Genomic DNA, 20,674 nt, shown 5'->3' on the forward strand with positions numbered 1-20,674 from the left:
TTTTAGAAAAGTATGCCAGGAAGTTAATAAATAAAAAAATTATTTTTCTGTGTGTTTGTAATGTTTGTGGTATGTGTTAGATAAAATTTGGGATTTTGAGGGGATTTATTTTCTTATGCTAAATAAGCGTTTACTTTCACAATTTGTTTTTTGTGGTTTTTTTTGTTTGTTTTTTCTCAAGACAGGGTCTCACTCCCATTGCCCTGGCTGGGGTGCAGTGGCACAATGTTGGCTCACTGCAGCCTCAACTTCCTGGGCTCAAGTGATCCTCTCACCTCAGCCTCCCAAGTAGCTGGGAATACAGGTGTGCACCACCACACATGGCTTTTTGTATTTTTTGTATGGATGGGGTTTTGCCATTTTGCTTGGGTTGGTCTGGAACTCAAGTGATCCACCTACCTTGGCCTCCCAAAGTGCTGGGATTACATGCATAAGCCATCACGCCTTGCCTCACAATTTGTTTTCTTAAAGAAATTCCTCAAACTTGTAGAAGCTTCAGGCCCCCCAAAATACTAAATCTGTTCCTGATAGGAGCTCATTTACAGGCACATAGTCTCATTTACAGTGGTCACCAATGGATATGGGGTCACACCTATGGAACATGTCCTGTTGGTGAGTGCCATTTGTCATTTGTATCACTGTAAAACAAAACAATATGAAAAAATTAAGAACCACTGCTTTAGACAGCAGAAGCAAACAAGTAATTTTATCAGAGAGTGATTAGCACTATCTGAATTCAGAGTTTATTATTGCTATGTATTTGCTTATGCATTTACCACATATATATGTTTATATATTGGTATGACACCCTGGATATGTGTTCTGGTTACCTATTGCTCTATAACAAATTACAGAGATGAAAGGAAATATTTGGCTGCTCTCCAGTTACAAAACAAAATGTCTTAAAGCAACAATCATTTTATTATGTCTTATTATAGCTCGCCTTCTTGGAGGGTGATCAGGATAAGCTTGAAAGATAAATACTCACCAGGCCGACCAAGTGGCAGTGGCATTACGTGCAATATTTGAGTCTGAGCAAAGAACTATTGGGAAAATGAAAAGGTGGAACTCGTATTCTGAGCATTTATAATTGAAGATAGACCCCAAGACTATTTGGGAAGGGGAGAAATGGTGTGAGGCTGGGAGGCAGTGTTTAAGGTGAGTACAGATTTCACCATCAAAGTATAATGAAAGGACTCTAGTGGCAGTGAATCCAATAATTAAATAGGTTATGACATGGACAGTGACTCTAAGGACATTGTCAAGGTATAGTGTTTCTTCCTCCCAATCAACCAGCCAGTTTTTAGAAGTTAGGAATTAAGCTTGAGTGTGAGTTGGAAACAAAGATTTGGCTGCTCTCTTACAGAGAGGTTATGTTGGCTGTAATAGGGCCAATGTAGATATTGTCTTAATCTTAAAAGAGGCCAAGATATGCAGTTGCTTCTATGACATCTGGATTTCCCACTGATTTCAAAGGCATTCCTGGTGGCAGGCAAGTTATGAGAAACATATGAGGCGTGGTCCAGATAGGCTGTCCAAGGAGGATACCATTCATTACCCTGTTTTCGGAGGAACCTAAAGCACATGGCAATGTTTGTTTCAAGCTACAAGCACATTTTCTGTGTCATGGTGTTTACTTTCACTCCTTTATTTTTTGTTTTTATTTATTTAATTTTTGAGACTGAGTTTCGCTCTTGTTGCCCAGGCTGTCGTGCCGTGGCACAATCTCGGCTCACCGCAATCTCTGCCTCCCAGGTTCAAGCGATTCTTCTGCCTCGGCCTCCCGAGTAGCTGGAATTACAGGCATGCGCCACCATACCCAGCTACTTTTGTATTTCTAGTAGAGATCGGGTTTCTCCATGTTGGTCAGGCCCATCTCAAACTCCCAACCTCAGGTGATCCGCCTACCTCGGCCTCCTAAAGTGCTGGGATTACAGGCGTGAGTCACTGTGCCTGGCCACTCCTTTATTTTTATTTTTAAAAATGTACTATAGGATATTATATTGTGCCTAGAGTTCCTGCCAGTGTTCTTCTATATGAGAAGTGTAATTAAAAAACCAGTATCTATCTAATTTTCCAAACATAAACAAATCCAGTTTCTGGATTTGAACTTTTGTTCCTTCTGCTACTAAATAATTTCGGTAACTACAAGACACCTATGAACTCTATAGAAGTCAGTCGTTCAAGTAGGAGCTACCAATTGCATCTAGGACAGTGCCGGTTATCTTGATCATGGGTGACCTAAATCTGAACCTTGTCCTCTCCAGCTATTCAAATTCCCCTGGACATCCAGAAGCCATGCTTCTAGCTATTTAGTTGTCTGTAGAAGGTGATTAGAGTTTTCAGTACCTAGCCACAATGCTAGTCTGTTATCTGAAGATACGTGGTTAAGAACATAGGCTCCAGCCTGACCAACATGGTGAAACCCCATCTCTATTAAAAATACAAAAAGTAGCCAGGCATGGTGGCATGCACCTGTAATCCCATCTCCTCAGGAGGCTGAGGCAGGACAATCGCTTGAAGCCGGGAGGTGGAGGTTGCAGTGAGCTGAGATCGCACCATTGCATTCCAGCCTGGTAGACAGAGTGAGACCCTGTCCTTTTTTTTTTTTTTTGAAATGGAGTCTTACTCCGCCCCAGGACCAAGACCCTGTCTTAAAAAAAAAAAAGAACATGGGCTCTCGCCAGGCTCTCGCCTGTAATCCCAGCACTGTGGGAGGCAGAGGCGGGTGGATCATGAGGTCAGGAGATTGAGGCCACCCTGGCTAACAGTGAAATCCCATCTCTACTAAAAATACAAAAAATTATCCGGGCATGGTGGCATGTGCCTGTAGTCCCAGCTACTCGGGAAGTGGAGGCAGGAGAATTGCTTGAATCTAGGAGGCGGAGGTTGCAGTGAGCTGAGATCGCATCACTGCACCGCAGCCTGGGTAACAGCGAGACTCTGTCTCAAAAAAAAAAAAAAAAAAAAAAGAAAAAAAGAACATGGGCTCTCAGAACAGACAGAATTCAGTGGTTCAAATTTCAGCTCTTCAATTTACTAGTCATATGGCCTTGAAGAAATTATGTAACATTTTAAAGTCCCTGTTTCTGTAGAATGCTGATGGTGAGGATGATGTCAACAATCCTTCCCTCATGAAAGTATTTCGTAGATTAAACGAAATTATGAACAGGTATTATTACTAATTGTGTTCTTGCTCTTTAATCTGTTCTTAGACTTAAAAGAGCTGTTTTATTGGAGCATTAATCACGATGGCTATCATTTATTGCCATGTGCCAGCACTGGGCTACTTTATCTATGTGATCTATAATCATAATGAAAAATGCAAGGAAGAGACCTTTACTTTTTACAGCAGAGGAAACTGAAGGTCAGAGAGGTTAATGATCTTGGTCATAAAACCAAGAGGTAGATAGAGCTGGGGTGTGAACTCAAAGCTGCTATTTTTTCCACTAAGCCCTTCTGATACTCATGTATCCCAGTTTAAGACATTGCCCCTGCAGAGGAATACGGCTAGGAAGGATCATTATTTCCCTCTTGCATTAACAAGGGACAGCTGTCTATCCCTTGCTCTAGAAAAAAAAGAACTTTGGCCGGGCACGGTGGTTCATGCCTGTAATCCCAGCACTTTCGGAGGCTGAGGCTTAAGAGATCGAGAGGTTAAGAGATCGAGACCATCTCTGGCTAACACGGTGAAACCCCGTTTCTACTAAAAATATAAAAAAACTTACCCAGGCATGGTGGCGGGTGCCTGTAGTCCCAGCTACTGGGGAGGCTGAGGCAGGAGAATGGCGTGAACCTGGGAGGCGGAGCTTGCAGTGAGTCGAGATCGCACCACTGCATTCCAGCCTGGGCGACAGAGCAAGACTCTGTCTCAAAAAAAAAAAAAAAAAAAAAGAAAGAAAAGAAAAGAAAAAGGAAAAGGAAAAAAAGAACACCTAATATTAAGAAGTAAACCCAGGCAGAAACCCATCTACCCACAGTGTTTCATATGGGGCTAATATATGCCTTTGAAGATGCCCTCAAGTCTCAACTTGAACGACTATGCCAGAGAGGTATGCGCCCATGTCCAGGCTCCTACAACAAGTATTAGCCCCAGAAACCCTTGATGTTCTTTTTCTTTCTTTTTTTTTTTTTTTCTAGACAGGCTGGAGTGCAGCTGTGGGATCTTGGCTCACCGCAACCTCCGCCTCCCGGGTTCAAGTAATTCTCCTGTCTCAGCCTCCTGTGTAACGGGAATTACAGGCACGTGCCACCATGCCTGGCTAATTGTCGTATTCTTAGTAGAGACAGGGTTTCACCATGTTGGCCAGGCCAAGTCTCAAACTCTTGACCTTGTGATCCGCCCCCCTTGGCCTCCCAAAGTGTTGGGATTACAGGCGTGAGCTACCATACCCAGCAATTCTTGATGTTCTTAATTTGATCACTCTTAGAAGGTCTTCTTAGACCCTGAATCACTAGCTTTGGATATAAATAAAATTTTTCTGCCACTCAATAACCCAGAGTCCCTATTCTATTCTCTTCTATTTACTTACTTTTCAAGTACAAAGATAAAGCCAAGACCAGAGTCCGTTTTCTTGTTCACATCTACTCCAGCAGAAACTCCGATTTCCCTCTGTCCCTGCAAAATATTTCCTCCCTGGCCCCTCCCCCAAAGGAAGCCTCGCCTGTGGCAAATCAGTTCATTAGCCACAGTCACTGTACAACTTCTGGGACAAATCAATGGTCTCTACCCCTCAGATCAATGAACGGAGCCTACAGAGTCCATCATGAGAATATCGGCGACTGGGTCAAGCTCGTTGCTTTGTAGTACCTCCAGTGCTTCAGGTCTCTGAGGCCAATTTACCAGCCCTGTTTTGCTTTTTGTAACCTGGGCCCTGAAGCAGCTCTGCCTGTGTCCAGAACCCCACGTAGTCTCAGAGAAACAACTTCTTCATTTCTGTAAACCATTCTTGCACAAGAAAATACATATCTTCAGGAGCAACAGTTTGCAAGCAGGGTGTAGCTTAAACAAAACTTCCAGGAAACACATCACTGAAAAGATAACAAGGTCTACAGAGATGCGGTTTGCCCGCAACATAGACAGCCTTTTTCATTCTCAGAGAGTGTAGTTTATCTCATTTCAGCCTCAGCAATATCCAACACCTTTTCTATTGACAACACTGCTTTGTATTTGTCTTTGGCTTTTCCCTACTCTAACCTTGCCCCATCCATCTGATATCACCCCAGGCAAGAGAGTGGTTGCCACGAACGGATATCTAAATCGCTACCTCTCACAGGGAGGACCTTTCCTTCTATCTTTTTTTTTTTGGTCACCCAGGCTAGAGTGCAGTGGTATGATCTTGGTTCACTGCAGCCTCGACCTCATGGGCTCAAGCAATCCTCCCACCTTGGCCTCCTCAGCACCTGGGACTACAGGTGCATGCCTGGCTAATTTTTGTATTTTTTGTAGAGACAGGGTCTCATTATGTTGCCCAGGTTGGTCTCAAACTCCTTAGCTCAAGGGATCCACCCACCTCGGCCTCCCAAAGTGCTGGGATTACAGGCATGCGCCACCGCGCTGCCCGGCCCATTCCTTCTATCTTACACCATCTCCATGAGGTTAAAACGATCTAGGGCAAGTTCTTGTCAGTTCTCATATTCTCAGTACCCTGTGCTTTCCCATAGAAGACTTATAAGAAGGAATGTCTCCCTGAGAGGTGGCAGGGAAAAAATTTCCTTAGGAATCACTGACTTTTTTCTGGACAAAAACATTTTAATTAATTCTGTTTTTTGAGCTGGTGGTGTCAGGCAGCAATCTTTTTTGAATGGTATTGCTTCTTGCGGAGCAGGGCTAACTCATAGGCAGTGTACCCAGGGCCAGCCTTTTATTTTTTTTGAGATGGAGTCTCACTCTGCCATCCAGGCTGGAGTGCAACGGCATGATCTCAGCTCACTGCAACATCCGCCTCCCAGGTTCAAGTGATTCTCCCACCTCAGCCTCCCAAGTAGCTGCGATTACAGGCACCCACTATCATGCCCAGCTAATTTTGGTATTTTTGTGGAGATGGGGTTTCACCATGTTGGCCAGGCTAGTCTTGAACTCCTGATCTTAGGTGATCCTCCCACCTTGGTCTCCCAAAGTTCTGGGATTACAGGCATGAACCACCAAGCCTGGTTTGTTTGTTTTTTTTTTTCAGTAAGGGTTTGACTTCTCTTGATTCAGGTATAGTAACCACAGACTGGGGAGAGAGTGGGTTTGGGAGACAAGATAGGTAGAACACCAAAAAGAGAAGAACATAGTCAAGGAAAAAAAAAAAAAAGAGCAAACCAATCAAAACACGAAACACACAGGGTAGCAGCCTAGATTAGTAGATAGAATTGAAGTCCTTAAAGTCGAAGGCACAGTGAAAGAAACCATAAGGTCTTTTATTACATGTAAGATGTTCAATACCTTCCAAAGGAGTGCCTATGCTAAGCATAGAGAGTGATCTGGCTTAGGTGAACACTGCAGTTTGGTAAGGATTCAGGTAGATTTTGTTGTCATTGACTGTATCAACCTTAATTTAGCAAACGGCCTATGCTGTGCTGTTTGTAAATGGTTTCTTTTTTCCATGTGCCTAAGCAAATGTTGTTTAGTGAGTAAATGACAGTAAATAAATCTTTGTAGAACAATCCTTGTGAAGATTTTTTGCCCTTCTTCTCTTCCTCCTCCTTCTCCTTCTTCTTCTTCCTCTTCAATACTATGTTTTCCAGGCCAATGATAAAACAGAAAATGTCTTGACAAAGTGAGCTCTCCAAATCATATATCACAAGGACATAAGAGGAATATGACTTAACAAGTTGATAAAGAGCCTGCCACCAATATGAAGGAGGGGGAAGGGTAACTGTTCTTTGGATTGTGGAGATGGTTCAAGTCCCAGAACTAGAACCTTAGTAACTCAAAGAATATTGCCAAGAACATGTATATAGTTATTTACCTAGATTTATATGACAATGAGAACAAACTCCATATTCTGTTGAAATATATTTGGATGGGCCGGGCGCAGTGGCTCACGCCTGTAATCCCAGCACTTTGGGAGGCCGAGGCGGGTGGATCACAAGGTCAGGAGTTCAAGACCAGCCTGGCCAAGATGGTGAAATCCCGTCTCTACTAAAAATACAAAAATTAGCAGGGTGTGGTGGCGGGGGACTGTAATCTCAGCTACTGGGGAGGCTGAGGCAGAGAATTGCTTGAACCCGGGAGGCGTGAGCCACCACGCCCTGCCTAGAATGGGATTTTGAAAGCTTCAATAACACCACCTTTTCTAGAGATCGTGCTTTTCTAGAGATCGTGCAGGCTGTGAATTTTAGACTTATGAGAAGACCTGGACAAAACAGCTGTTTGTACACCCAGACATCTGTTTTTACTGGAGAAGAGGAATTTCTAATGCAGCTGGCAGCATGGTAAAAATCCAAAGGGATCATGTTTCACAGACGCCTCCACAGGCTGACTTGTATTTTAAAAAGTGACCTGAACTTTCTACTGGATGTCACTGGATCCCCAGAAGAAGGTTCATCACAATTAGGAAAGAACCTGCCACGATTCATTTTACGATTAGAGTGCTTCGTGGCTTGCCTCTGTAAGGTGCTAGGAGCACAGGGCCAGGGTATACACAGTTGAGAAGATGGGGGAGGGTTTCATAAGTAGATGGGGAACGAATGCAAACAAACCTTAGGATGGTGGGGGGGAGGGGAAGCAGCAGTAGGGACTTGGGTGAGGAGAGAAAAGATCAAGAGGAAAAGCACAGCACTGGCAACAGCTTGGGGGGTGGGTGGGGAGAGAGGAGGGGAATGGCTGTGATGAGGAGGGGGCGATGAAAAGGAGAGAAGGGGTGGGAAAGCCACCTCACGTGCAGGATGCACGAATCAATGATTAGAGATGTAAAGCGAATTGGGAGGGAGGGACTTAGTTCTGTGGAGATCCCTTCTGCGTTTGCACAGCCTGGCCCAGCGCTTAAGGGGGTGTGGTGCTGAGCTCAGGGAGGTGGGGGTGTGAGACGGCGGCGGCAGGGACATCCCCGCCCCAGTCCGACCAGAAGTTTGGAGCCTGAGAGAAGGATCTGCAGGCGGGCAGGGCGGGGGCGGAGCGAGAGAGCGATGGGCGGGGCGGGGGCGGAGGGAGGGCGAGGAGATACGGGCCGAGGGAGGCGCTAGGACCCGCCGGCCGCCCCGCCGGCTCCCGGGAGGTTGATAAAGCGGCGGCGGCGTTTGACGTCAGTGGGGAGTTAATTTTAAATCGGTACAAGATGGCGGAGGGGGACGAGGCAGCGCGAGGGCAGCAACCGCACCAGGGGCTGCGACGCCGGCGGCGGACTAGCGACCCAAGCGCCGCGGTTAACCACGTCTCGTCCACGGCCTCCCTAGGTACGGGCCAGCGGGGCAGAGGCCGCGGGTCCCTGGTGGGGAGAGGACGCTCGCTGCTCGGGCTCGCGGGCACCGGCGGCGGCGGCGGGGTCGGAGTCGGAGTCCGCGGCTGGCTGAGGTCTCCTCCCGCCGCCCCGCCTGCCCGCCGGGCCTAGCCTCAGCCGCGCCCCGCGCTCCCGCAGCGCGCGGCCTGAAAGGGCTGCTCGTGGGCCGTGGCTCCAGTAGCTGCTGGGAGAACCAGTGGCGCGCGCGTCTGCGCCCGGCCCGGCCCCCTGCCCGCCAGACCGCCGCGTGGCTGCAGCCGTGTCCGCCCCCACCTTAGGGGGCGGCCTTGAGCGGTGGCCGCATGCCCAGGGCGCGGGGAGGTCGGCTGCGGCTCCGCTCCGCTCGGCGAGCTCTGGACGCGGCGGGGCGACCCGTTAGCTGGCGGGCACTCGCTGTCCCTCGCGCGTACTGGGAGGAAGGGGTGACTGGGGCACGATGGGCCCCGCGGAGGAGGAGGTTGCGCGGTGAGCAGACACCTTGCTGCCGGGTCCGAAAGCTCCTTAGACACCCTTCCTGGAGGGAACCGCAGTCCGCAGGCCAGGGCTCTGTCCCCGGGCTCGCGTTTCGAGGCTCCTCGGTTCCCGAACCCATTCGCGCGGGTTGTGCGTGGCTAGTGTGCAAGTCCAGATTTTCGGTCAAACTGGGGTTATGAGCCGTTTACGAGTCATTTGGGCGATAGTAAGGCCTGATCACTCTGAAAGTGTCTGTGGTGTGAAGTCATCTGATCCTTGACTCCCTGCTTTTGCTGAATGTGAGCTCCTACTGTACGTGTACCAGGAGCGCCCCTACCCCCTTGAAGACGCAGTTGCGTTGGCAGCGCAGTGTTGTGTATCCCTCTCACTCATAACACCCCTATTTATAGGAGTTTAGCATTTGATCTCGCACTGTGGTGCGAATTGATCGCATGAAATCCTGATTGAAAATTTTGATGGTACTTAAGAAAGGCGTAAAGTTTTTTCAAAGGCTTATAAATAGCAAAAGCCTACGGTTTGGTAAGTACGGCCAAGATAAGAGTTTATTATTAAATACACTAAATACGAGCTCGTGTCTTAAGATTTCTTTTTTTACAGTCTGTAAAGGTTTTGCTGGATACAGTGTAAAACATTTTGGTATGATATTAACCACAAGGACTCGCTTTAATAGGAAAGTTTATTTGAAATATACTTCATCATTCCTGGTAGTCCTTGGCGCATGTCAGAGGTGATGACAGACCGGAGTTTTGCTAAGGGAGAAAGAAAAGGAAATAAAGCTTATTTTATTATCGTCTGCCAACCAAAACACTTGACAGAACTGTTTGTACAATGGTAGCACTCTGTAGAATAAAATACTACCAAAGAAGAAGCTTCGCCTTAGATTTGTGCTGGTTGGATTTCTTAAGTAATTAGTTGTTTTGGAATGCGGATGGATTAATTTCGCTCTTTTGGTTGGACTCTGGGGGAAGATGTGTGTATTCTTTTCTTTCTTTCTTTCCTTTTTTTTGAGGTAAGAGTTTTAGATGCAGTTTCAAAATATTTGTATTTACCTTATGAAAAGAAACATAAATTTATACTTCAGTTATGGTTATCAAAGTTTTTGTGCTGTGGTACTTTGAGAAGAGGTGATACTCTTCAGATTGTTGTTGAAATAGGGCCCACCATTTATTATTTAATAAATGCTTTTGTCTGCTACTCATAGGTTTTTGTCCTTTATTTTTTAGGACAGGGCAGGAAGACCTTCACTTGATAGCCATTCCCAGCAAATGATTGCCTAAAACAGCCCCTGTATCTGCTTATTTGCTCCGAGCCACTCATTAATGAGTTAAAAACTAAATGAAGTTGGTAGGATTTGTGTTTAAAGTAAGAAGAAACAGGCTGTGAATGAACAGGGAATCGTCTATTTTTGACTCTGTAGAAACTCTTTGTCTCCGTCTGCTTCCTGGAGAAATAAGCTTCAAAAACCAAGTTGGGGTGAGTCAAGTGTCACTTTAGTAGGTTAGTGTTAGGAAGATGATTTGTGTTTATTCTTTTAGGAATGTAGGATCTTTAGAAAGCAAATAAGCCCTCATTTTATTGGCTTTTAAAGTTGATAGGATTCCATAGATATGATTAAATCTATTTAGTAAAGTGTTTTGAAATACTTCAAAATTATTTAGGGAGAAGGAGCTGCCTTACAGTAAAGATATTATAGGGAAAAGACCCTGAGTGAAAATAAGATTATGGCCTTAAGTCAAGTACACATAGGTGTATTTCAGGATTCGTTTTTCTGTGACTGTATTGTAACTTTAAAGTTTTGGAATATTCACAAGTATAAGTAACTTTCTTGAAATTGTTAGACCTTTTCCAAAATTATGCTTTTTCCACAGTTGGTATTAGGCAGCTGCTAAGAATACGGGGAGACTGATTAACTAGTTTGATGATGCTAAAGTTCAACATATGTTTTTTAAATTTTAGAACTTCATAGCAAGATATATTAAAAATTTGTTAATGGTCATTTGGAAGACCTGTTTGACACACACAATTGTCAGCAAAGCTGTTTGGCAGGCTCTTAAAGTTAACAACCAGAAATGTAAGGCATAGGAGTAGAAGTTAAACTTTTTTTTTTGGTAATGGTGGTTTAGAGCTTTACAGAGCAAGGATTTTCTCCAGATAGGTGTAGTGAAGCAGCTTTTTTCTTTTCTTTCTTCTTTTTAAAGTGTAATGGTATTCTGATTTTCTAGACATTGTGGGTTTTCAAAGTCCAGGTGTATTATTTACTTTCTCGAAAATTTGCGAGTTATTTACTTTAAGGAATGTAGATGTGAACATAGAATAACTGAACTTGATTCCACAGTTAATTCATTATTCTAGTAGGTTTCTTCCTGTTAGTCCTCTACACCACACGTGATACAGAACACTTGAGGGCTTTCTCTACGCCTTTAAAAATGGATGGCAGTCTGAGTCTGAGTGTGATGGCTCACGCCTGTAATCCCAGCACTTTCGGAGGCCGAGGCAGGTGGATCACCTGAGGTCAGGAGTTTGAGACCAGCCTGACCAACATGGAGAAACCCCGTCTCTACTAAAAATACAAAATTAGCCGGGTGTGGTGGCGCATGCCTGTAATCCCAGCTACTTGGGAGGCTGAGGCAGGAGAATCACTTGAACCTGGGAGGTGGAGGTTGCAGTGGCACATGCCTGTAATCCCAGCTACTTGGGAGACTGAGGCAGGAGAATCACTTGAACCTGGGAGGTCGAGGTTGCAGTGGCACATGCCTGTAATCCCAGCTACTCGGGAGGCTGAGGCAGGAGAATTGCTTGAACCTGGGAGGTAGAGGTTGTAGTGAGCCGAGATCGTGCCAGTGCACTTCAGCCTGGGCAACAAGAGCAAAATTCTGTCCCCCCGAAAAAAAGGATAGCAGGAAGAAAATACCAACCTGAAAATATGATGGCAATAGGATAACACTTGGTAGATATTATAGAAAGAAGTAGAACAATTAGTAAAGGAGGTAGAATAATTCTGTTATGGACATGGAGAAGCATGAAGTATTCAGAAGTGCAAGGCCAAAATAACTTTTACAAATGATTTTCCAAGTTATGGAACGTGTCTCTGTGTGCTTGGGTGTACACACATATTGCTAAACTTGGATACAGTTTTGTAAAAGTATGTGTATTTAAGTAGCCACCTTCACTACCTACTCTGAGACAAGTGGCTGTGTGGTGTATGGTCTGATGATAGTTACTAGAAACAACTTTCAAGTCGTAAAAGACTAACACCCTCTGTTTTCCCAAGAAGATAGTATAGTATGTACTTTTGATTGACCTTGGATTTGGTCTTCTGACCAGTACAAGTAGAATCTAGGGGATTCCCTTGCTTAAGCTACTAGCTTAATAAAAAGTATTCATACAACTCTTGTTCATACAACTTTATAATTGGCACCCAAACAACCACTTAGAGGCTAGCTGGATATCCTGCTGGCCGGTAACTGTAATAACTTGTTGGAGAAGTATGTAACTGGTGAAAGATACTTATCTAGGATCTCTAGTACATTTTATCTTTTATTGCAAAGATGCTCTGATTGTGGCGGCAATGCGTCTTTAATCATAAGGAGGATATAGTGTAGTGGGAAAAGAATGAGGAGTCAAATGAGTGATTTCACTTAAGCTCTCTGAGCCTTGAGCCCTCATACAATAGTGATAATCTGTAACAAGGCTGTCCTGGGAAACAGATGATAGGGTACAAGTGTTTTGTAGTACTTTACAGTTTGTAAAAGTGTCTTAAGGCATAGTAACATATATGTAAGAACGTACCAGTGTGGCTACTTGTGTTATTATGCCATTATATATAACGTGTATATTTGCAATAGAAAGTTATAATTTTTCCTGTAATGTGGACAGAGATTTAGTTTGGGCAAGGGTGGTAGGCAAGTTTTAAATTTTAGCTGTAAAATGTTGATGATAGGGTTATTGTAAGTATCAAATGTGTTAAAAGTGCTTAATAGCCAATGCCAAATAGTCTGTTGGAGGTGGTTGTTACTATAATGGGTGGTTATTTAAGATGAACCTTTGAACTAAAAAGTAATTTTCAAAATAGGCAACTTGGAAGGTGTTTGTTCAGTTTTTAACATAAGTGATTATGTATTCATGCTTCTTAGCGATCTTCATTTTAATAAACGTGCGTTTTAGACAGTTTAATCCTGGGGCGAAGTAGTTCTTCTGGAGTTGTTTATTTCAATTACAGGATTTCATATGAGTAGTTACAGCAGTTTCCAAGTACGCTTGTCCCTTGGTATCCATGGGAGATTAGTTCCAGGACCTCCCTCTGATGACAGATTCAAGGATGCTCCAGTCCCTGGTATAACATGGTATAGTATTTGCATAGAACCTATGTGCATCCTCCCATATACTTTAATCTCTAGACTGTAATACCTAATACAATGTAAATCATTGTTATACTGTATGCCTAGGGAATAATGACAAGAAAAAATTGTACATGTTCAGTACAGATGCAATTAAAGAATTTTTCTATTCCTGATTGGTTGAATTCATGGATGTAGAACTCATAGATATGGAGGGCTGACTTGACTGTATAGTGCATTGGCTTTTCAAACAGTAAATCTGCAAAATCTAACTTGGATCTGTTATGCACAGGATTGCCAAACAAACAAACAAACAAAAAACCCTTATTGACTTGAAACCATACTAACAGTGAATCTCATAAAACCTTATTTTTCCCTTCATTTAATCCTTTAGAATAGAGTCATGGACAGTGATTAGAACTACATCCATCTTTAACATCTTTAACATTTTAACTTTAGTTCTGTAAACTTCCTATGACTTTTGAAATGGATTTAGAATGGAGACTTGGATTTTAATACTAGGTCTGTAATGTTTTATTTATATTTATTTATTTATTCTGAGACAGAGTCTCCCTTTGTCACCGAGGCTGGAGTACAGTGGCGTGATCTTGGCTCACTGCAATCTCCACCTCATGGGTTCAAGCGATTCTCGTGCCTCAGCCCCCCGAATATCTGGGACTACAGGTGTCTGCCACCACGTCCAGCTAATTTTTGTATTTTTAGTAGAGACGGGGTTTCACCATGTGGGGCAGGCTGGTCTCGAACTCCTCCTGATCTCAGGTGATCCACCCACCTCGGCCTCGCAAAGTGCTGGGATTACAGGCATGAGCCACTGCACCCTGCCTGGGTCTGTAATGTTTTTCTGTAACATTTTTTCCCCCTTCCCAGTGGTTAATATCTACCCTAGCAAACTTACAGTGATTTTTTTTTTTTTTAATTTTGTTTTGTTTCTATTTTTTGAAATGAGGTCTTGCCCTATTGCCCAGGCTGGAGTGCAGTGGTGTGATTACCACTCACTGTAGTTTTGACCTCCCTGGCTCACATAGTCTTCCTGAATCAGCCTCTTGAGTAACTAAGACTATGGGAGTGTACTACCACGCCTGACTAGTTTTTAAAATTTTTTGTGGAGATGAGGTCTCCCTGTCTTGTCCAGGTTAGTGTCAAACTCCTGGACTCCTTCCATCTCGGCCTCCCAAGTGTTGGGATTACAGGCATCAGCCACCATACCCAGCCATTTCTTTCTTTCTTTCTTTTTTATTAAAGAGGTGAAACCTATAAATGCACTTTAGAAATTTGAAAGCCTTCTATAAAGAAACTCGTTAAAGGAGGAAAGCTGGCACAGTAAATGGGGAGCTTTTTAAACATTTCAATGAATGAATTTGTGGGATGCCAAAAGTTGGTTTAATTTCACCTTTATCAGAATTGGGGAGTTGATTTTTGCCATTTCCTAATCTTTTTATATTTTTTTCTTTAATTCCGCCCCCCCCCCCCGCCCCAGAGATAGGGGCTAGTCTTGTTGCCCAGGCTGGAGTGCAGTGGCTCAATCACAGCTTGCTGCAACCTTGAACTTCTGGGGTGTGCCCTCCGCCCCCACCACTTCAGCTTTCTATGTGGCTAGGTCTACAGGCTTGCACTACCCTGCTGGGCCAGGGACTGATTTTTTTGTTTTGTTTTGAGATCGAGTCTTGCTCTGTTGCTCAGGTTGGAGTGTAGTGGCACAGACTTGGCTCACTGCAACCTCCACTTCTGGGTTCAAGCGATTCTGCTGCCCCAGCCTCCCAAGTAGCTGGGACTACAGGCACCTGCCACCACGCCTGGCTAATTTTTGTATGTTTTAGTAGAGACAGGTCTTACCACATTGGTCAGGCTGGTCTCAAACTCCTGACCACAAGTGATCCGCCTGCCTTGGGCTCCCAAGGTGCTGGGATTACAGGCATGAGTCACTGTCCCGGCTGGGTTGATTTTTTTTTTTTTTTTTTTTTGAGACAGAGTCTCACTCTGTCTCTCAGGCTGGAGCGCAATGGCGTGATCTCGGCTTACTGTAATCTCCACCTCCCGGGTTCAAGTGATTCTCCTGCCTCAGCCTCCCGAGCAGCTGGGATTACAGGCGCCCACCACTGCGCCTGGCTCATTTTTGTATTTTTAGTAGAGACAGGGTTTCTCCATGTTGGCCAGGCTGGTTTCAAACTCCTGATCTCAGGTGATCCACCCACCTTGGCCCCCAAAGTGCTGGGATTACAGGTGTGAGCCACCTTCTGGTCTTGATTTTTTTAAATGACAAATCTGAGAGAAGTTTTGATGGGAAAACACCCCTGTTCTTAGATTTTTTTCGAGATGGCTATTAATAACATCTTCATAAATTGCTGTTTTCTTTTTATCAGCACTTTTTATTTTTTATTTATGTACTTATTTTTGAGACAGGGTCTCAAATATGCAGCCTCCACCTTCTGGGCTCAAGGGAACCTCCTGCCTTAGTCTCCTGAGTAGCTGGGACTTACAGGTGTGTGCCACCGTGCCTGGCTCATTTAAAAAAAAAAAAATTAGCTGGTGTGGTGTCTCACACCTGTAATCCCAGCACTTTGGGAGGCTGAGGCAGGTGGATCATGAAGTCAGCAGTTCGAGACCAGCCTGAGCAACATAGTGAAACCCTGTGTCTACTAAAAAAAAATTTTTTTTTTTCTTTGAGACAGAGTCTTACTCTGTCACCCAGGCTGGAGTGCAGTAGAGCAATCTCGGCTCACTCTACCTTCTGAGTTCAAGCGATTGTCGTGCCTCTGCCTCCCAAGTAGGTGGGATTACAGGCATGTGCCACCACGCCCAGCTAATTTTGTATTTTTAGTAGAGATGGAGTTTCATCTCTACTAAAAATGGGCTGGTCTTGAACTCCTGACCTCAGGTGATCCAGCGACCTTGGCCTCCCAAAGTGCTGGGATTGCAGACGTGAGGCACCGCACCTGGCCTGTCATGTACATTTTCAAGAGTAAAGCCACACATGGCTAGATCCATTCAGAAAGGTTTTATCCATTTATTCTTCATCAGGGTTAGGTTTGTGCTTGTTTGCAAGTACCTTTGTTCACGGTGGGTGTTGTTAATTAAAAGTAAATGCCAACACATAGGTAAAAATGGGCTTAGTACTAGTTTAATTTGCAACTTTTTGATTGTAGTTGATGTTGGAATAGTAATATGGTAATTGAAAATGTGAATTACTTAATTTACTTTTTTAGAGATGAAGTATCAGTATGTTGCCCAGGCTAGTCTCGAACTCCTGGGATTAAGCGATCCTCCTACCTTCACCTCTCAAAGTGCTGGGATTACAGGCATTAGCTACTGTGCCCAGTCCTGAATTCTTTTTATTAATTGCTTTTTAATATTTTTTGAGCATTTCTCAGTATTTCCTTTATTGTTTTATAAAAGCCTGTTTGCATGCAGGAAATTATTTTTCATATTTGCTTTTTAATTCTGTATTTTTTTGGTGAGAATTGTATGTGTTGGTTTCGTGTTTTTCTTAAATAAATTGGCAATTTTTTTGAACTTATTAGTGGTAGTCTCTTAGTCTTTAGGCGTGCTATTGAGTACTTTTAAAAAGTTGTTTTAGGCCAGGTGTGGTGGCTTACGTTTGTAATACCAGCACTTTGGGAGGCCAAGGTGGGCAGATCACCTGAGGTCAGAAGTTTGAGACCAGCCTGGACAACAAGGTGAAACCCCGTTTCTACTAAAAATACAAAAATTAGGTGGGCCTGGTGTCTAGCGCCTGTAATCCCAGCTACTACAGAGGCTGAAGCTGGAGAATCACTTGAACCCTGGAGGTGGAGGTGGCATTGAGCCAAGATCGCACTGTTGCACTTCAACCTGGGTGACAAGAGTGAAACTCCGTCTCAAAAAAAAAAAAAAACCAAAAAAATTGTTTTAAATTGTTTTTTTTTTGAGACGGAGTCTCGCTCTCTTGCCCAGGCTGGAGTGCAGTGGCATGAACTCGGCTCACCGCAAGCTCCGCCTCCTGGGTTCACGCCATTCTCCTGCCTCGGCCTCCCTCGTTGCTAGGACTACAGGCACCAGCCACCACGCCCGGCTAATTTTTTTTTTGTATTTTTAGTAGAGACGGGGTTTCACCGTGTTAGTCAGGATGGTCTCGATCTCCTGGCCTTGTGATCTGCCTGCCTTGGCCTCCCAAAGTGCTGAAATTACAGGCATGAGCCACCGTACCTGGCCTTAAATTGTTAATGATATATTGATTGTTTATTCCTATCTCTTTTTATTGTCAGAGAGTGGGCATCTCTTTTAGTGCCGCTGGGTTCGGATCTCTACAAACAAGTTTTAGTTTCCTGAAGTAAAAACAACCTACCTGAAAAGTTTTAAGATTAAAAGATAATGTCTTGGCTATGTGCGGTGGCTCGTGCCTCTAATCCTAGCACTTTGGGAGGCTGAGGCTGCAGGATGGAGCTGAGCCTGGGTGACATAGTGAGACTCTGTTGCTAAAAAATAATAGTAATAGTAATAAAGATAATGTCTTAAAGTGTTTGGCATGTACTGAGTGCACAAAGTTATCATCTCTTCTCTTGAGGGTAGGACATGAAGGGACTGGGGTTAGTTTTCTTTTGGGACTAGAGGCTGGAATGGGACAGGCAAATAGAGGACCATACTTAGACAAAGAATTAGCTTTTTTCCCTTGATAGTTTTAGTTGACATATTGTATAGCTACCTCATAAAAGGGCTTTTGAGCTGCTTGTAGCGAATACCTACAAAAAATAACGTGGGACAGGTGCTTGCTCTAAGCTTTCGCGTAGATCATAGAGACTTTATGCATATTTGTGAGTTAAGTTTATTATTAAGCTTATATGTTCTGAAGTAGAAATTGCCATGTGTTAGAGTTGTAGAGGAACATTTCATGGAAGAGGGAGGCTTTGTCACACTTTGAAGAATGGTTAGATCTTAGAGAGCAAAGTGTAGGCTTTGCCACTGGTTTGAAGATAAAAAGATAGGCAGTATTTTGGTAACCTTTTTATGACATAATTTAAGCATTTGACCCTGATTTCTGAGAATTTCAATCTGAAAGAGATGCTTAAAAAAATACTTAAAAGCAATTAGATAGAGGCAACTGAAAGACCAAATGGTATTAGAGTATGCCTCATAAAAAAAAAAAGGAATGGGGCTGTTTTTCTGTAGCCAAATAGAGCAAAGAATTGGTTTAAATAACTGGACAATTCCTGGAACAATTGTCTGAGGGGCTCAAAATGCAACTTAAAAACTGTGCTAATGTCTCCTTCCTTCCTCCTGTTTTTGAGCGTGTGTGTTCGTTTACTACAAGGAATCCTGACATGTACCCTCAAATTGCCAAACTAGAGAGGGGATAAAAGGAGAGTATAGTGCGAAGCTCTGACTTTTTTTTTTGTTTGTTTTTTTTCAAATTAGTCACATTTTATCTAGTTGGAAGGATGCTTATTTGTCTCCTTTTGGCACCATTCCCTTCTTTTCACAGCTGCTCTTGTAGTAGGACTTTTGTCTGTATTGAGCCAAGTCTGGAATTTGAGTGAATACTTACCTTTTGTTTTTTGAGACAGAGTTTTGCTGTCGTCGCCCAGGCTGGAGTGCAGTGGCGCTATCTTGGCTCACTGCAACCTCCGCCTCCCAGGTTCAAACCATTCTCTTACCTCAGCTTCCAAGTAACTGGGATTTTAGGTACATACCACCACAACCGGCTAATTTTTTTCTTTTCGAGATAGAGTCTCATTCTGTCACCCAGGAGTGATCTCTGCTCACTGCAACCTCTGCTTCCAGGGTTCAAGCGATTCTCCTACTTTAGCTTCCCAAGTAGCTTGAATTACAGGCGCCTGCCCCCACGCCCAGCTATTTTTTTTTGTATTTTTAGTAGTGATGGGGTTTCACTATGTTGGACAGGTTGGTCTTAGACTCTTGACCTTGTGATCCACCCACCTTGGCCGCCCAAAGTGCTGAGATTACAGGTGTGAGCCACTGCACCTGGTCAATTTTTTGTATTTTTAGTAGAGAAGGGTTTTGCCATGTTGGCAAGGCTGGTCTTGAACTCCTGACCTCAGGTGTTCCGCCTGCCTTGGCCTCCCAAAGTGCTGGGATTACAGGCGTGAGCCACCATGCCTGGCCTTCTCTTTTTTTAAACTGCTGCTGTAACAGTCATCAGAGGTAGAGAGATGTGGCAGAATGGAACTTAGTGTCTAAATTTCCAGAGTATTGGCATAAAGCTTTTTGAAATTTGTCATAGTAGCCCTATTCAATCTAAATGTCTATCCTAAATTTAAATATTCTAACTTTAAGTGTGTGTGTGTGTATATGTATGTATGTGTGTGTGTGTGTATGATTCCCTTGCTAACTGGCTATCCCAAATTTCATAGTTCTTTTATGGGCTTGATACTTTACAACTCTTACAAAGTTAGTTTTTGAGCCTAAAAGAGAATGCTTCAACTATATGCCTGAGTCAAGGAAACCTTCTCTGTTTTTGATTAATTCTTGATCCCTGTGCTACAAAATCCTGGAACTCTTAGAGTCATTGTACTAAAAATACTTCTGGAAATAGAAATGTAGTACTTTTTTTTTTGTAAGGCATGTAAGAAAAGTGAGTGTCTCTTATAACAAATATGGAATAATTTAGTGTTGTCTGTGGCCTTAGGCCAAAGAATGATGTTGAAGAACTGGCTCTTCCATTTTTACCGTCACCTCTTGACTTTGGACTTCTCACTTTATATCCAGGCTCTTGAAATTGCCTTATATCTGATTTGCTCATTACACTTCTTACTCATCACTTTGAGTTTATCTCTGCAACACAGCTTTGATTCTGTCTCTCCTCTGCTCTGAAATTGTCAGTGGTACTCCTCAGGGATGATGTCCAGCATTCTTAGACTATACTTTTATTTTTATTTTATTTTTTTTTTTTGAGATGGAGTCTTGCTCTGTTGCCCACGATGGAGTGCAGTGGCGCAATCTTGCCTCACTGCAACCACTGCCTCCTGGGTTCAAGTGATTCTTCTGCCTCAGCTTCCTGAGTAACTGGTATTACAGGCATCCGCCACCATGCCCGAGTAATTTTTGCATTTTTACTAGAGACAGGGTTTCACCATGTTGGTTAGGCTGGTCTCCAACTCCTGACCTTATGATCTGCCTGCCTTGGCCTCCCAAAGTGCTGGGATAACAGGCTTGAGCCACTGTGCCCGGCCCAGACTACATTTTTAAAGTTAGCCTTAATCTGATCCTCAGGGCTTAAGAGATGCAGCCGTCTTCAGAATGTCTTGATTGATAACCCTAGTTTAGATAATCCAAAAAGGGCTGCTTTTTTTTTTTACTCAAATAGCATTTCCTTTATATTATAGTATCCTTTTATACTTGTTTGTGTTAGAACCGTTAAGAGTAAGGACTGTTGTTATTGAATTGTACTTCTGTCTAGCATAGTGCCTTGCTCTCTAGTTACCA

At 43.6% G+C, this 20,674-nt stretch overlaps 1 protein-coding gene across 7 annotated transcripts in view; it reads left to right on the forward strand.

Moving 5' to 3' along the window:
* Positions 1–8,136: 8,136 nt before the first annotated feature.
* ATL2 (atlastin GTPase 2) overlaps positions 8,137–20,674 on the forward strand; it is a 79,698-nt gene continuing 67,160 nt past the window's right edge. For 2 of the 7 annotated variants that reach the window (XM_033175994.1, XM_033175992.1), the window contains exon 1: positions 8,252–8,382. Coding sequence is in view for 4 of the 7 variants with exons in the window: in XM_033175988.1 (XP_033031879.1) it covers positions 8,265–8,382 (118 nt within the window). In the remaining 3 variants the exon portion in view is untranslated. Of the gene's footprint in view, positions 8,383–9,000; positions 9,420–20,674 lie in introns of those variants that run through there. The other 5 variants (XM_033175993.1, XM_033175988.1, XM_033175989.1 and 2 more) reach the window with 5 other exon arrangements.

The sequence above is a fragment of the Trachypithecus francoisi genome, unplaced genomic scaffold, assembly GCF_009764315.1.
Source record: "Trachypithecus francoisi isolate TF-2019V2 unplaced genomic scaffold, Tfra_2.0 Lachesis_group17, whole genome shotgun sequence".
Classification (NCBI taxonomy): domain Eukaryota; kingdom Metazoa; phylum Chordata; class Mammalia; order Primates; family Cercopithecidae; genus Trachypithecus; species Trachypithecus francoisi.